Source organism: Euleptes europaea, chromosome 18, assembly GCF_029931775.1.
Source record: "Euleptes europaea isolate rEulEur1 chromosome 18, rEulEur1.hap1, whole genome shotgun sequence".
In the NCBI taxonomy this organism is placed as follows: domain Eukaryota; kingdom Metazoa; phylum Chordata; class Lepidosauria; order Squamata; family Sphaerodactylidae; genus Euleptes; species Euleptes europaea.
Window position 1 is genome coordinate 19,885,035 of NC_079329.1, and position 15,771 is coordinate 19,900,805.

A 15,771-nucleotide genomic window follows, 5' to 3' on the forward strand; every position below is an offset into this window, starting at 1 on the left:
TGAATCATTAGCCTACATCTGTGATTTTTGAATACCACTTGGAGGTTGGCAACCCTAGCAAATCACCTTTTGAGAGACTGGTGGTTACAAGGCTGTAACCTCAATGCTCCAGACAGGCAAATAGCCATCAACCTTAGATTATATTTATAGCCTTACTTTGCATATTTCATGAGTCACTGTTTTATAGCCATTGAATCTTCCAGGAAACATCATTGCTTAATGTTTGCCTTGCTTTATCTTCCTCGCTAGTGATTTAGTACACACACACCCGAAGCCTCCCAAAGGTTTGTAGGCTTACCCAACATCATCATTGTACAGGAAACAAAGCATAGTTTTGTTAACCCACAGAAAACCTCGGGACAGCCGCTTTGTGATTCTTCTCGCCTTAATTAATATTATCTGCTATAATTGCCAGCACTGTCATTTGTGTTCATTAAGAAAAGAGTAAAAAGCCCGGACAGCGGGATTTCTACATACTTGGAGTGGGGATTTCTACATACTTGGAGGACTTTCCTGATATGTAGGGGGGGAGGGGGAAATGTCTTTGTAAATTAACTAGAAGAAAAGGATGAGGATCCCAAAATATCAGCAACTGAATGTGCTTCGGGAGGCCCAGTAGGCTGACAGCAGTTGTGTCAATTACACGAAAACAAAAAAAGAGGGAAATAGAAATTACCCTATGTAAGAGTTAATGGGAGCCTGGAAGAGGAATGCAAATGCAAAACTGTACCAACATGGGAAACCTAAAGAGAGTTATATCCTTCTAAGCCTATTGACTTCAGTGGGCTTAGAAGGTTATAACGCTGCTGCTGCTGCTGCTGCTGCTGCTGCTGCTGCTGCTGCTGCTGCTGCTGCTGCTGCTGCTGCTGCTGCTGAAGAAGAAGAAGAAGAGGAAGAAGAAGAGGAAGAAGAAGAAGAAGAAGAAGAAGAAGAAGAAGAAGAAGAAGAGGTGGTTTTTTACATGCCAACTTTCTCTACCACTTAAGGAAGAATCAAACCGGCTTCCCTTCCCCTCCCCACAACAGACACCCTGTGAGGTAGGTGGGGCTGAGAGAGCTCTAAGAGAGCTGTGACTAGCCCAAGGTCACCCAGCTGAGAGAAACCAAGCTCGTGTGTCCTGTGTTTTGTCTTATGCATGGGGATTTCACCAGGACTGAGCTCAGGGCAGAGGGAAGAATTGAGTTAACAGAGGAACGGGAAGTCCCGGGATTTGTGAGGGCTGGCAGTGAGGTCATCTTTAACGGACGGAAAACTCATTCATAACTCCAAGGAACAACTGAGGCTGACCAGGGGTGAACATGAGTAAAAGTACCTATGCATAAACAACCTTAGTTACTTTGCTGAGCTTAGGTTATAGCAGAAGTAAGGATTTATAGAACTGTTAGTTAACGTGCATGATTTCGTCATCTGTGTGCACGATCTTGTATTCTGTTTGCTAATTCCCTATGGTAATAGTTTTCTCAATAAACTTTAAACTTATGTATTCTTATTTCAAAGAATCGGCACACTTTATATGAAGCAGTAGAAAAGTAGGAGTCCAGTAGCACTTTAAAGACTAACAAAATTTCTGGCAGGGTATGAGCTTTCATGAGCCACAGCTCACTTCTTCAGATACAGTTAGAGTGTGATTCCATCTATCCTTAAGTTGTGGATGGAATGACATTCTAGCTGTATCTGAAGAAGTGAGCTATGTCTCATGAAAGCTCACACCCTGCCAGAAATTTTGTTAGTCTTTAAGATGCTACTGGACTCCTACTCTTTTTTACTGCTAGTGACAGACTAACACGGCTACCCATCATGTCCTATTCATGTGAAGCATTAGACCTAATCTTGGACCCCAGTATACACCTGGCAGAAGCTCCCAATAATAATGGCACTGAGTGTACGTGGATATGAACCCTTGACATGTTAAAGGAAGACACTACTATAGTTGAGATATATATACATATAGTATATTTGGGTAACAGATTGGCCAACCAAAGTGGGTGCTGAGGGGGCCTTCCCTCAATCCATTTAAGAAGGCATGCAAGACAGTCAATTTCCAAGATTATTAGAGAGGCAGAATATTAGAGAGGTTGTGTTGTATTTATTTATTTATTATTTAGAAAACTGCTATTCCACCTCTCCAGACAACCTGGCTGAGGCATCTTGCACAGTAAAACATGATCAAAGAACATAAAATACCAAAAAAGCTGTTAACAATGAATCAACTATTAAAAGCCCAGCATTAGAAACCCAGGCAGAGCATCAAAACAATGGGCATCTTCAAATGAGCCTCACAAAACATTTCTCAGACTAGAAGCGGTTGCTGGTCAAAGATCAAGCTGTTAATTAAAAGCCTGGGTTAAAATAAACATTTTGGCCTAAAACAGAGTAGATAAGACTTTGGGTAACACCCACCTAGTCTCTGAAGGTAGAGGTACAGAGGGCAGGGATTAGCAGGCAAATCTTAGCCTGTGGGTTAGACAACTTTTGTACTACACAGAGAACTACGTCACGGCTTATTTTCATTGCTGAATTAATCACAATAGTCATCACTGGGTTGCTGTTGGTACCCTGGAAAAAGAAGCACACAGAGAAATAAGACAACTGTGTTTTTAAGGGGTCACCATACCAAGTGAGAACCAGCATAGCATAGTGGTTAAAGTGTTGGACTAGGATCTGGGAAACCCAGGTTCGATTCCCCACTCTGCCCTGGAAACTCGCTGGGTGGCCTTGGGCCAATCACACACTATCAGTATCGACCTGGGCAAGTATTTGGATGGGAGACCTTCAAGGAATACCAGAGTCGTGACCCAGAGGCAGGCAATGGCAAACCATCTCTGAACGTATCTTGCCTTGAAAAACCTACGGAGTTACCATGAGTCAGCTGTACCTTGATGGAAAAAAACCCAAAACGCCCTACCAAGTAAATGTGGAGTTGTGGGTCACCGTACCGTCAAGGTTAGGAATGACTGCTCTACTCTACCAAATACATAATTTGGCCTTTGGGCACACTTCCTGTGCTCCAATGCATAGCTCTTCTTCTCATTTTCCATCTATGGCAGGTAGTACACTGACATCACTGTGACATGTAGAACCAGGAATAGAGATCACCACTATCTCCTCAGAGCAGGCTTAAAACTTTTTATGACTCTAGAAAACCTTTCTACAAGATCGACCCTTCCCATGGCATAAACTGTGCATTTTATCATCTTGTTTTTTGTGTTAAGTGCCGTCAAGTTGCTTCCGACTCATGGCAACTCTATGAATGAAAGTCTTCCAAAATATCCTATCTTTGACAGCCTTCCTCAGATCTTGCAAACTGAAGGCTGTGGCTTCCTTTATTGAGTCAATCCATCTCTTGTTGGGTCTTCCTTTTTTCCTGCTGCCCTCAACTTTTCCTAGCATGACTGTCTTTTCCAGTGACTCTTGTCGTCTCATGACGTGACCAAAATACGATAGCCTTTTATCATCTTAGATATGGTTATATTTTATGGGTCATTAGCCAATTTGGGCCCCTTAATGAGACAGAAAGGTGGCATACAAATGGACTAATTGAAATTAACTGACCTTTTTCTTTCTCTATAGCCCAATATCTGAGCACAGCTTGTGAGCATTGCAGCCCCCGGTGAACTTACTTGTGTCCGCACAGTAGCTCCATTTCTTGTCCTTGTCATAACTGCCAGTGGTGGCACACCAAAATCTCCCGTCCTCAGTACCTTCATCGGTGCAGGTGTAGAATGTGCGGTTCTTGTAGACAAAGGGGAAGATGCACGCCTGACCCTTGGAGCTCCCTTCGTACTCTACAGTGATGGGGAAGTCAGAATACGGAGAGGATAAATTTAGTGGCAGTTGGTCATAATGGAAAAATGGTTTCCAAGCTCTCCAAACAGACAGACCAGGCGTTGTTCATGCTGTCTTGACAATATAAGTGTATGGGCTCAATATCTGTAAGTTAAAAGCATGAATCTAAATATGTATATTTATTAAAATATTCCTTAAAAATACAAATCCTGGCCCAAATAGTAGCCTCGTAAATGTGCATAAATGCAAAGGACCATGGTCTGAAACTTTTTGATTCTTAATTCAATTCATTTTGGGTTATGTCATTTCCCTTTCTTTTATTTTGTTATGCGGTCCTGACACTTCTATTTGCTTAAAGCTTGCAATGTAGTTTTGGTTTGATTTATCAAATGTGAAATTCCATAGAGACTGACTTTTTGTTGGTGTTAGCTAGCTTTTTCTCAAGAATCTTTCTTTCTTTCTTTCTTTCTTTCTTTCTTTCTTTCTTTCTTTCTTTCTTTCTTTCTTTCTTTCTTTCTTTCTTTCTTTCTTTCTTAGCTCTGAATTCCAGGTTAAACAGAACAGAGATGTACCTCTACCATAATCCTTACCTTGATCAGAACATGCCTTCCATTTACCGTCTGTGTCATAGTTAGCTGTTGTGGCACACCACAACTGTCCATCTACAGCGCCCTCCTTGGTACAGGTGGAGTAGGATTTCCCCTTGAAAATGAAGGGAAAGTGGCATGGGCGGGGTTCTGCAGAGGAAGCATAGGAACAGGAGAAGCTACATTAATAGGGACTGAGGAAACAGTGTGATTCGGTGGTTGTGGGGCCAAGATCAAGTGCATTTTATTGATAAGGGCAGGAGCCATTAGCCTCCCAACTGCCTTTATGAACCAAGGACCACATCTATATAACGAAATTCTCAAACTTAAGTCACAGAAACATCCTACTCTTGTAAGCATTTTCTATATACATCAGTCAATGTTCCTTAGACTTTTAAAACTCAAGTCCTTTCTAAACTGCCCAAATGGTCAAGTATAATGGACTGGATCCAACAAGCTTTTCTGCTCATGGGCAAGGGAGGAAAGCTCCTCGGCCACCCAAAATGCTCCGCTGAGGTTCATAGGACCTGCGTGGAGAAAAGCTAGGTAGGACAGGACTATACTAAGGAGGAGGATCGGATGATCTTGTGCAGAGACACTAGCTGCATGTGTAAAGATTTTTGGGACAGACAGAGTAACAATCTTTCACTGCCCGTCAGAAGACGACTTCAACAGGCATCCCAGGGACATTACTAATCAGACCAGAGGGAGACTTAGGAAGACTTCCTGTGGCTAGAAATTCCTGTCGCTTCCTGCTTCTCTACCAGTTGCAGTATCTGTGGTTAGCAAAGCCGTCCTCCTGTCTGCCATTCTGTATCTCTGCTGCTAAAAGAATACCATAACAAGTTGTTTCAATATTTTTCCTTGCTGAAAGTTCACCTTTCCTCTGTCATTTCTACCCCAATCCCAGAAAGGCTGCAGTTTAACAACCACAGGGACAGTGGAACACTGGTATGCTCATTTACCTGTATATACGTATATGAAGGCAAAACTACCCCAGTGTCACAAAGCAGATGGTCATCCCAACTCATTAGAGATTCACTAAGCTTTCCCTTCCTTTGTTCTGCTTTTCTTCATACCTGAGGGATCGCAGTATGTCCATCTGGGATCCTTATCATAGTTACTGGTAAGAGAGCACCAGAGCTTCCCAGTCGATGCCCCCGCTGTTGTGCACGAGGAATAGGTCTTGCCCTTGTAAAGAAAAGGGAAGACGCAGGGGCCCATACTATTTCCACGGTGTCCTGAAATACAGAACTCTTGTCAGTGCCAAGCGAAGAGGATGTGGTTCTGTGGTAGAGCATCTGATTTACATGTAGAAGGTTCCAGGCTCCATCCCCATCATCTCCATTGAGAAGGATCAGATCTTGTGAAAGATCAACACCTGAGACCCCAGAGATATACTGCTAAATAAAACTGACCTTGGGGGATCAGTGGTCTGACTCAGCATAAGGCAGATTCATGTATTCAAGTTTCCAGAATCCTGTCACAGATAGTCAGCTCTTCCTTGACCCCTGGTAGGACTAACAACCAGCTCAGGGGAACAAGGACCATTTAAATCATGAAAGGACCACTGGTAGAAAAGGCTAAGATTCAATTTTCTCATCAACAATGCTCTAATGAAATACAAACTTACTGAATCCCTACCAAAAAAAATGGAGGACTTCAGTATTACATGAAGTCCAGGGGTTGCCAATATGGAGCGCGGGGGTGCCAGGGTGCCCGCCAACACCTTTGCTGGTATCTGCCAAGTGTTTTAGAAAGTGGGCAGGATTTGGTGGGGCTTTTATCTTGAAGAGCTTCTGACTGGCCACTGGAGATTTAATTGACTGTGCAGATTTTTTTTTAAGTTGCTTCAGCAGTAACTGCTTCCACACACCAGGTGAACTTACTTGTGTCCGCACAGTAGCTCCATGTCTTGTCCTTGTCATAACTGCCAGTGGTGGCGCACCAAAATCTCCCATCCTTAGTACCTTCCTTGGTGCAGGTGTAGAATATACGGCTCTTGTAGACAAAGGGGAAGACGCAGGCCTGCCCCTTGGAGCTCCCTTCATACTCTACAGCGATGGGGAAATCAGAATACAGAGAGGCTGGATTTAGTGGCAGTTGGTCATAATGGGAAAGCTCTCCATATCGACAGACCAGGCGTTGTTCACGCAGTCTTGACAATCAAACTGTATGGTCTATAAGTGTAAAGTATAAATCTAAACACATTTTGGAAAAGATGTATATTTATTACAATATTCCTTAAAAACATATATCCTGGCCCAAATAGTAGCCTCCTAAATCTGCATAAATACAAAGGACCATACATTTATATTGTCTTAACCTTTTTGGTTCTTAACTCAATTAATTTGGGGTTATTTTCCTTTCCTTTTTCTTTTGTCATGCAATCTTGGCACCTGTATTTGAATAAAGCTTGCAATGTAGTTTTGGTTTGACTTATCAAATTTGGAATTCCAAAGAGACGGACGTTTTGTTGGTGTTAGCTAGCATTTTCTCGAGAATGTTCTTTCTTTTTAAGCTCTGGATTCCAGGTTGAATAGAACAGAGACTTGCCAATAGAGCTGTGCATATCTGGTTTACTGAACTGAAGATAAACCTGGAAAAGGACTTTTTGTCTTCTTTCAGGTTTAATATCAGCCAAATATTAAAACTGGGAATCAAGCCTAATCCAGTTAGCCAATCGCCGAAAAAGCCAAATAGGTACTGGGCTTTTGTCAGATTCAGCTTTTCCTGGACTTTTCCGAACTTGAATTTTATTAGGCGCTCTGAGGGGGTGTTTTTTGAGGTAGTATCACCAAATTTTCAGGGTAGCTGCAATGGTCTCTCCTTGCATGAACCCCAAAGGTTGGTAAAGTTTGTGAAAGGGGGGGTCAGATTTTATGGCCTCCAAAGTGGTCATCTCCATTCTCCTTAGGAAAGCATTGTAAACTCTTTAATCCTTTCCTATGGAGAATGGGGGTGACCCTTTCAAGGGCACATTACCAAACTTTGGTGTTCATGCAAAGAGGGTCCCTTGCAGCTATCCTGAAAATTTGGTGACTCTACCTCAAAACATGCCCCCCCCCAAGAGCTCCTCAAAAAAATTCCTATATACTATAGCGGACCCTTTTTTTCCCCCAGGAAACCTGGAAATAAAGCCAAAATGTCCATTTACCAAGGTGGATATTTGGCTTATTTCAGGTTTCCCAAAAAAGAAATGGGTCCAATAAATGCAAACCCAAAATTTACCAAACTTTTTTTTGCACAGCCCTACTTGCCACTACCACATTCCTTACCTTGAAGAGAGCATGCCTTCCATTTACTGTTGCTGTCATAGTTAGCTGTTGTGGCGCACCACAGCTATCCATCCCCAGCTCCCTCCTTGGTACAGGCGGAGTAGGATTTCCCGTTGAAAATAAAGGGAAAGTGGCACGGGCGGGGTTCTGCGGAGGAAGCATAGGAACAGGAGAAGCTACATTAATAGGGACTGTGGAAACAGTGTGATCTGGTGGTTGTGGTGCCAGGATCAAGTGCATTTTATTGATAAAAGTAGGAGTCATTAGCCTCGCAGCTGCCCTTATGGACCAAGCACCATATCTATATAAATAAACTCTCAAACTTAAGCCACAGAACCATTCCCACTCTGGTAAGCATTCTCCATGTACCTCAGTCAGTGTTCCTTAGATTTTTTAAATTCAGGTCCCCTATAAACTGCACATATAATAGACTGGATCCAACAAGCTTTTCTGCTCGTGGAAAAGGGAGGCAAGGTCCTCAACCACCCAAAAATGCTCTGCTGGGATTCATGGGACCTGCATGGAGAAAAGTCAGTTAAGGCGGTACTGTTCTAAGGAGGAGGATCGGGTGGTCTTGTGCAGAGATGCTCGGTGCCTGTGTAAAGATTATTGGGACAGAGTAACAATCTGTCACTGCCAGTTGGAAGAGGACTTCAACAGACATCCCAAGCACATTACTAAAAGCAGATCCAATCAGAACAGAGTGAGACTAAGGAAGATTTCCTCTGGTTAGAGGTTTGTGTAGCTTCCTTGTTGGATATTAAGGCCCATGGAATCGTGGTTGTGGTTAAAAAGGGTCAGGTCAGAGCACCCAATAAACAGAGTCAAAGACTTTCTCTTAATCAAACAAAAATCCTTTACTTTCCTAAACAGGGTAGGTTACATGGGATGATAACAAATAACAATCTTTACTGTCTAGTTCCCTATAAAACTTGCTAGAGACTCTAGCAGGTACTATGGCTTAATTCTCTTTGTTTGTGTTCCAGCTCAAGAGATCTGAAACAAGCATCTTGCATCTGTGAGATTCAAACTGTTAATAACACCTGCCCTAAACTTTTACTGCTTTAACAAAGGAACAGGGCAATAAAGACAATTCTGACTCCGTGACTTCAGGCATGTTTGCAATGGCGATTTGCTAGCCAATAGAATACTGACATCTGTTATTTCATCATCATCTTGAGACTATCTAAGCTGTTGATATACACAAATTAACCCTTTAACTGCCTTGACAGAAATGGAACTCGCATTGAATCCCCAACATTCCTGCTTCTCTACCAGTTGCAGTATCTGTGGTTAGCAAAGCCATCCTCCTGTCTGCCATTCTGTATCTCTGCTGCTGAAAAAATAACAAAACGTCTCAATATTTTTCCTCTCTGAAAATTCACCTTTCCTCTGTGTTCCACGTGCCCCCCGAAAGGCTGCAGTTTAACAACCACTGGCACAGTGGAACACAGGTATGCCGCTTTACCTGCATATGCCTGTATGCAGGGAAAAGCACTCCAGAACCACAAAACACATGATCATCCCAACTCATTAGAGATCCACTAAGCTTTCCCTTCCTTTGTTTTGCTTTTTTTCATACCTGAGGGATCGCAGTATGTCCATCTGGGATCCTTATCGTAGTTACTGGTAAGAGAGCACCAGAGCTTCCCAGTCGATGCCCCCGCTGTTGTGCATGAGGAATAGGTCTTGCCCTTGTAAAGAAAAGGGAAGACGCAGGGGCCCATATGATTTTTATGGAGTCCTGAAATACAAAACTCTTGTCAGTGCCAAGCAAAGAGGATGTGGTTCTGTGATAGCATCTGTTGTTGTTTTTTAATTTTTAATTTTTTATGATTACAGACTTTTGCAATACAAAAAAACACTGAACATATATCAATAAATAACCATAAACAACTACTATTCTACAATCTAACACCTTAAATTAATCTGGGTATACACTCTTGTATCTACCACATATTACACGGTTATATTTCACACAGACTTCTCTTAAACACCAATATAGTTTATTTCTTATCCTTTTATTGAAATCATTCTTTTAATCTCCTCCACCTGACTAAAATGTTTATTATTTTGTGAATTCTCATTATAAATCTGTAATAATATTCTCCTTATCAAATATTTGAACCTGGTTATTGTGTCTATATCTGTAAAGAGCTAAAATAAACATTAAACTTATCTATTCTATTCTTATTGTCCAACTACCTATATTTAACCTAGTTCTCTTAAACACAAGTCTTAATCTCTTTAACAACTTTACAGACATACTTCAATACCCTTAAGATATCTGTTTTTCATGTAGAAGGCCTCAGGCTCCATCCCTACCATCTCCATTGAGAAGGATCAGATCTTGAGAAAGATCTCTACCTGAGACCCCTGAGATATACTGCTAAACAAAATTGACCTTGAAGGATTAATGGTCTAACTCAGCATAATGCAGCTTCATGTATTCAAGTTTTTTGGAAACAATGCTTCCAGAATCCTGTCACAGATACTCAGCTCTTTCCTGACCCCTGGTGGGACTAACAACCATCTCAGGGGAACAAGGACCATTTAAATCAGGAAAGAATCACTGGTAGAATAGGCTAAGATTCAATTTTCCCATCAACAATTCTCTAATGAAATACAAACTTACTGAATCCCTATCAAAAAATGCATTACTTCAGTATAATATGTAATTTAGGGGTTCCCAATATGGTGACCATGGGTGCCAGGGTTAGGGTTGCCAAGTGCCCAGTGGTGGCGGGTAAAAGCCCGCCAATCCACCGGGCTTCCCACCAACCAGCTGAGGGCTGGGGGACACCGTGTGCACGTACATATGCACAACGAGCCTATATCGCTTCAGGGTTTACCCAGAAGCAACGTGGACGCTCTAGCAACTTCGGCCGAAACTCTATGGTTTTCAGCCAAGATTGACAGAGCATCGGCATCACTTCCAAGTAAACCGGAAGTGACGTAGATGCGTGGGCGTGCGGGTGCAACTTGCCAGGCGCGCGTGTGCACCGCACACTCCAAGAAACGTCCCACCCATGGACCAACAGGACCTGGTAAGCCTAGCCAGGATTCCTGCCAACACCTTTACTGGTATCTGCCAAGTATTTTAGAAAGTGGGTGGGATCTGGTGGGGCTTTTATCCTGAAGGGCTTCTGGTTGGCCACTGGAGATTTACTTACTTGTGTCCGCACAGTAGCTCCATTTCTTGTCCTTGTCATAACTGCCAGTGGTGGCACACCAGAATTTCCCTTCCTTAGTATCTTCCTTGGTGCAGGTGTAGAATGTACGGCTCTTGTAGGCAAAGGGGAAGACGCAGGCCTGCCCATTGGAGTTCCCTCCGTACTCTACAGCTACGTGGAAATCAGAATATGGAGAGGCTGGATTTAGTGGCAGTTTGTCAAGATGGGAAAGTGGTTGAAAGCTATCCATATGGACAGACCAGGAGTTGTTCATACAGTCTTGACAATCTAAATGTATGGCCTATAAGTTAAAAACATAAATCTAAACAAATGTTGGAAAATATGTATATTTATTATACTATTCCTTAAAAACATATACCCTGGCCCAAATACTAGCCTCACAAATGTGCGTAAGTACAAAAGACCCTACATTTATATTGTTTTAACCTTTTTGGTTCTTAATTCAATTTATTTTGTGTATGATTATATATGATTCAAGTTTAAAATGTATTGTTTTATACTGTCGCTCTGGGTAGGGCAATGTACCTGTAAATATTTTATGTCTGGCCACAGGACCGTAATAAACAATTTATTTATTTATTTGTATGATGCAAGCTGCATGTTATTAAAGCTTGCAACATAGTTCCCCCATGATTTGATAAATTCATACAAATTAAACACTGAAGATTTAGGAAATGCCATAATTCCTTATAAATATGGGGTTACTTTGGGATCTTCTCCAGCATATGGAACATGACTAACAACCATCTGAGGGGAACAGGGACCATTTAAATCAGGGAAGGATCACTGGCAGAAAATGCTAAGCATCAGTTTTCTCATCATGAATTCTCTAATGAAATAATGAAATACAAACCTATTGTGGTCAATATGCCATACCAGGAAAAAAAATACTGTTTTGGTATTTTTCGGGGGAGTGTGGGGTGTTTGCCAGCAAATAAATGGCAGCAATAAATGGGAGCCGAAAAGTGGAAACTCAAATTGTTAATGCCCAAATTCATTGGGCATTATTCAGGACACTTTGGCCTTGCAGCCTCAATTACCTGCTGCTGGCTGGTTGCTCTGGCCTCGCTGCAGCTTCCGGAAATCTGGGATTTTGGAGTAAGCAGCGACGCTAAATTATGCCATTTTTGGTTTAGCATTGCCATCTAAAGTCCAGAACTTCCCAAACCTACAGGATGGTAAACTGAAGATCACAGCTGTCTCCTGGCTGGGAGACAGCGGGATTTTCACTCCCTCCCTGCCCTAGCCCCATGTGGCGCTTGATTGAGGCAGGGATGGAAACTGAAGACGGTAGTTGTCTCCCGGCTGAGAGACAGCCCAATCTTCAGTTCCTCCCTGCTGATCTTAACTCCCTGGAGGGGGGGGGGTGTTCAGATCAGCCGTGTTTGTTTCAGATCCGCAGTATTTTTAAGGAGATCACCATACCAAGTGAGAGCTAGTGTGATGTAGTGGTTCAAGTGTTGGGATAACATCTGGGAAACCCAGGTTCGAATCCCTTGCATCTCCAGTGCAAGAAGAATAGAATGTGTGCTTGTAAATAAATGGCAAGGCACAGGGACTGGGGACTGAAATGGAAACACGATAAGGTTATAAAAACAAGATCCATGTAGGATGAGCTAGGAGTTGTAGGTTCGTGTCCACACTTTGCCATGGTTGTTTGCTGGGAGGTGTTGGGCCAGTCACCTACTCTCGGCCTTACTTACCTCACAGGATTGTTGTGAGGGTGACATAGAAGACAGGAGACTGAAGCACACTGCCCTCAGCTCCTTGGAGAAAGGGCAGGGTTTTACAAAATACTCTAAATAAATGAATAATAAATGTTTGCCAGAAAGCGCTCCTCTAGCTTTCACTCCCTATACTTACCTATGAATCAGCTCCACCAAATCTTAGTTGTCTGAAAGGGTCTAGAGCAGTGGTTCCCAACCCTTTTTTTGGCCATGTCCCACCTAAGCATCTCTAAAATCCGGATGCCCCCTCCCCCGTGACATTGTCACCAGCTGACCGCTGTGTACATTCTGATTTTAATTTTAAAAACGTGTATGCCACAATATATATTTCTATACCATATATGAGGCCCCTGGAACCATAAGAAATGCAAAAAATTCACTGTTAATAACTCATTCTCGAATTGCCCCCCTTAAAAATCAAATTGCCCCCCTGTGGGGCGTGTGCTCTACGTTGGCAACCACTGGTCTAGATAATGTTCGCTATATGGTATCGTCACACTATTGATTTAGCACATCTCTATCACATCCCCTTAAAATTGTCCATTTGTGTCTCTAAAAGAATTATAAATACAACCCCACACCAATTATGTTCAGGCAGAAGAGATCCATGGAAATCAAAGGTAAAGAATATTTCCTACCTGCACCGGCAGTAAGCAAAGGTAAAAAAACCCAGCTGTACATGAGGAACACCATGATGGAGGCCATCTCTGCTCCGGAGGACTCCGGTGTGAGGAATACACACGTTACTGACTGACTTACTCTCTTTATAAGCTTCACTTGGCCGTTCCTTCCCACCTCCCACAAAGCCAAACTTTTGATGTTTTCATAGTCAACAGAACCTGAATAAATATTCGGTCACTATCAACTTTTGCAAACAGTAGCCTTAAAAACAGAATAACCTGAGCAGAATAACATAACCCTAATTTCCCTTTTCACACTTCCCTTTTGGGGGGCAAGGGACACATCTATCAAGGTAGAAAATCAACACTTTGGTCCTTTCAGAAGAAATGGCAACTGCACATATTGGGAGAACTGCATTCCATACGTGCCGTCACAGCACAAGGAACATAATGTCTGACTGTAACTCCTGACCTTCAGTTCTTCTTTGAGGTCCTCCAGCTTAAAGAGCGGTGGACTCTAATCTGGAGAACTGGGTTTGATTCCCCACTCCTCCACATGAGCAGCAGACTCTAATCTGGTTCGTTTCCCCACTCCTCCACATGAAGCCTGCTGGGTGACCTTGGGCTAGGCACAGTTCTCTTAGAGCTCTCTCAGCCTCAACCTGCCTCACAAGGTGTCTGTTGTAGGGAGAAGAAGGGAAGATTATAAAACAGTTTGATTCTCCTTAAAAACGTAGAGAAAATCAGCATATAAAAACCAACTCTTCTTCTTCTTGGACCTCTGGAGGAACTGGTTGGCCACTGTGTGAGACAGGATGCTGGACTAGATGGACCACTGGTCTGATCTAGCAGGAGTCTTCTTGTGTTGTTATGTTTTTGAAACTCAAACAGTATACCAATACTATATTACCGCTTGCCCTGTTCATCACTAATTGCACATTCTCTGGCCCTCTTCTGTTTTCAGATATCACTTAACCAAAGTGTGAAAATCACCAGCTGGTAATGTGCATATTTTGCACCATCAAGTCCCTTCTAACTTATGACAACACTATGAATTAATGACATCCAAAACATCCAATCATTGACAGTCTGCAGAGGTCTAGCAAACTGAAGGCAGTGGCTTCCTGGTAATTACAGTTGGTAATGAAGATCCCTTAAATCACAAATGGCAAGTTTTTGTATCCTTGAGGATGCTTGATATTCCAGAGTCAGTACTCTTGAAGCTGGAAGAGTTATTGGCCATACAATCTGATCTTTCATTGGGGGAGGGGCAGGGCTCCATGACAGAGCATCTGCATTGCATGCAGAAGGTCTCGAGCTCAATCTGTGGCATCTCTTGCTTAAAAAGATCAGATAGTTGGTGATGTGAATGACTTTGACCTGAGATCCTGGAGAGCCACCACTTGTCAGAGTAGACAATACTGACCTTGATGGACCAGTGGTCTGACTCAGTAGAAGGCAGACAGCACCATGTTTCCTCCTCACAAGTCCACTAGCTCCAGGAACATGTTCCAGTTGCTCATATGGCTTTAGAACTGCACTCCAAGCACAAGATTTTGTTCATTTTTATTTTTTATTTAAAACATTACTACGGCCATTTATGCATGGGTATTTGGACTCATGCTCGCCTCCTGTCTGACTCGGTTGCTCCTTGAAGTTCTGCATGAGTTTTCTGTCCATTAGAGATGACCTCACTGCCAGCCCTTGCAATGTCCTGGTCTTCCCATTCCTCTGTTAAACCGACTCCTCACTCTCCCCTGAGCTCAGCCCGGCTGAAATCTCCGTGCAGAAAGCAAAGCACTGGGCACAGAAGCTTGGTTTCTCTCACAGCCAAACACAAAGCAGTGTGTAAAGAGGTGGGGAGTCAAATGCTTCCAGCTTCCTTGGAGCTCTTTCTGAGCAGAAGAAAGGCTTTTTAAAACTGAGGGTTGGATTCCCCCCCCCTCTTTCAGATTGCTCCATTTTTTGTTATTTGTTATTAAAATGCTTTTTTATGCAGCAATTGGGTTTTTGGGTAGGGATTTTCTCTCACAGTGTGCACTGCGAAGTAATCCAATTACAAAGCAGCATTTAAAGGAGCAGGACTTGATTTGAGCTTGGAGGCTGCTGGTGCAGAGATTCCCAATTGGAAAGTGTGGGTCCAGTGAGCAACGAACCTTAGGTAAAACTCCCATGCATAAATGATCTATGCTGCCTTTCCATCCAAATGAGGTCCCCAAGGTGTCAAACATCGAACCTTAAAACATTTCAACCTTAAAAAGCATTTAAATTAAAGTATATATACAATAATTCAATTAAAACATACACACACACACATATATATATAACACCAAAACCAGAGAGGAGTTCAATAACTGTTATTGGGAATATGCCGAACAGAACAAAAAAGCTTTTACACACTGGTGTAAGACAACAATACAGCAAGGCAATCAAACTTCCCTGGGTGGGAGATCCAAATTTTTGGCACCATGACCGAGAAGGCCCATTCTTGGGTTACCGCCTGTCTAGCCTCATATGGCAGGGACCCCCAAAACAGGGCCTTAGAGAATGATTGTACTAGTTGAATAGGTTGGTATGGG

At 42.6% G+C, this 15,771-nt stretch overlaps 1 protein-coding gene across 1 annotated transcript in view; it reads right to left on the bottom strand.

Moving 5' to 3' along the window:
- Positions 1 to 2,518: 2,518 nt before the first annotated feature.
- Positions 2,519 to 15,771, bottom strand: part of LOC130490790 (fibronectin-like) — a 28,505-nt gene continuing 15,252 nt past the window's right edge. The window contains 8 exon segments of the mRNA XM_056864597.1: positions 2,519 to 2,556; positions 3,621 to 3,785; positions 4,377 to 4,523; positions 5,453 to 5,629; positions 6,263 to 6,427; positions 7,652 to 7,798; positions 9,234 to 9,395; positions 10,825 to 11,125. Of these exon segments, the coding sequence (XP_056720575.1) occupies positions 2,519 to 2,556; positions 3,621 to 3,785; positions 4,377 to 4,523; positions 5,453 to 5,629; positions 6,263 to 6,427; positions 7,652 to 7,798; positions 9,234 to 9,395; positions 10,825 to 11,125 (1,302 nt within the window).